Below are 330 nucleotides of genomic sequence, written 5' to 3' on the forward strand. Positions count from 1 at the left end.
GCAGGCAGTGGGCACCCTGGAAACAACACCCCCCCGCCTGTGTTTCCTCTAGCCCCGCGGGAGGCGGCCCTGCCCTCCGGGAAGATGTCCTACGGATCCATCACCGGCAGCAGCGGGCTGGGGAGCCGGGGCCCTTTTGGGGGACCCTCACGACAAGGCTATCAGCCCCTCGGTAACGACAGCGGGGCCACGGTGGGGAGGGGGCAGCAGGGGTTCTCACTCTTCAAGTGCAATTTTTAATACTCTGTTTTACACCGTGTTCTAGGTGCTTTCTGTTAAAATAGCCTATAATGGTTAGAATTATTAGAATCACAGCATCTGTATTCTATA

The 330-nt window shown here is 56.7% G+C and overlaps 1 protein-coding gene across 1 annotated transcript in view; it reads left to right on the top strand.

Annotated features, from left to right (window-relative positions):
* The first annotated feature begins 56 nt into the window (after window positions 1-56).
* The window catches only part of TSNARE1 (t-SNARE domain containing 1), a 63,812-nt gene continuing 63,538 nt past the window's right edge, over window positions 57-330 (top strand). The window contains exon 1 of the mRNA XM_006759859.2: window positions 57-172. Within this exon, the coding sequence (XP_006759922.2) occupies window positions 85-172 (88 nt within the window). The 5' untranslated portion in view covers window positions 57-84. The remainder of the gene's footprint in view (window positions 173-330) is intronic.

This window comes from Myotis davidii, unplaced genomic scaffold (assembly GCF_000327345.1).
Source record: "Myotis davidii unplaced genomic scaffold, ASM32734v1 scaffold1717, whole genome shotgun sequence".
Taxonomy (NCBI): domain Eukaryota; kingdom Metazoa; phylum Chordata; class Mammalia; order Chiroptera; family Vespertilionidae; genus Myotis; species Myotis davidii.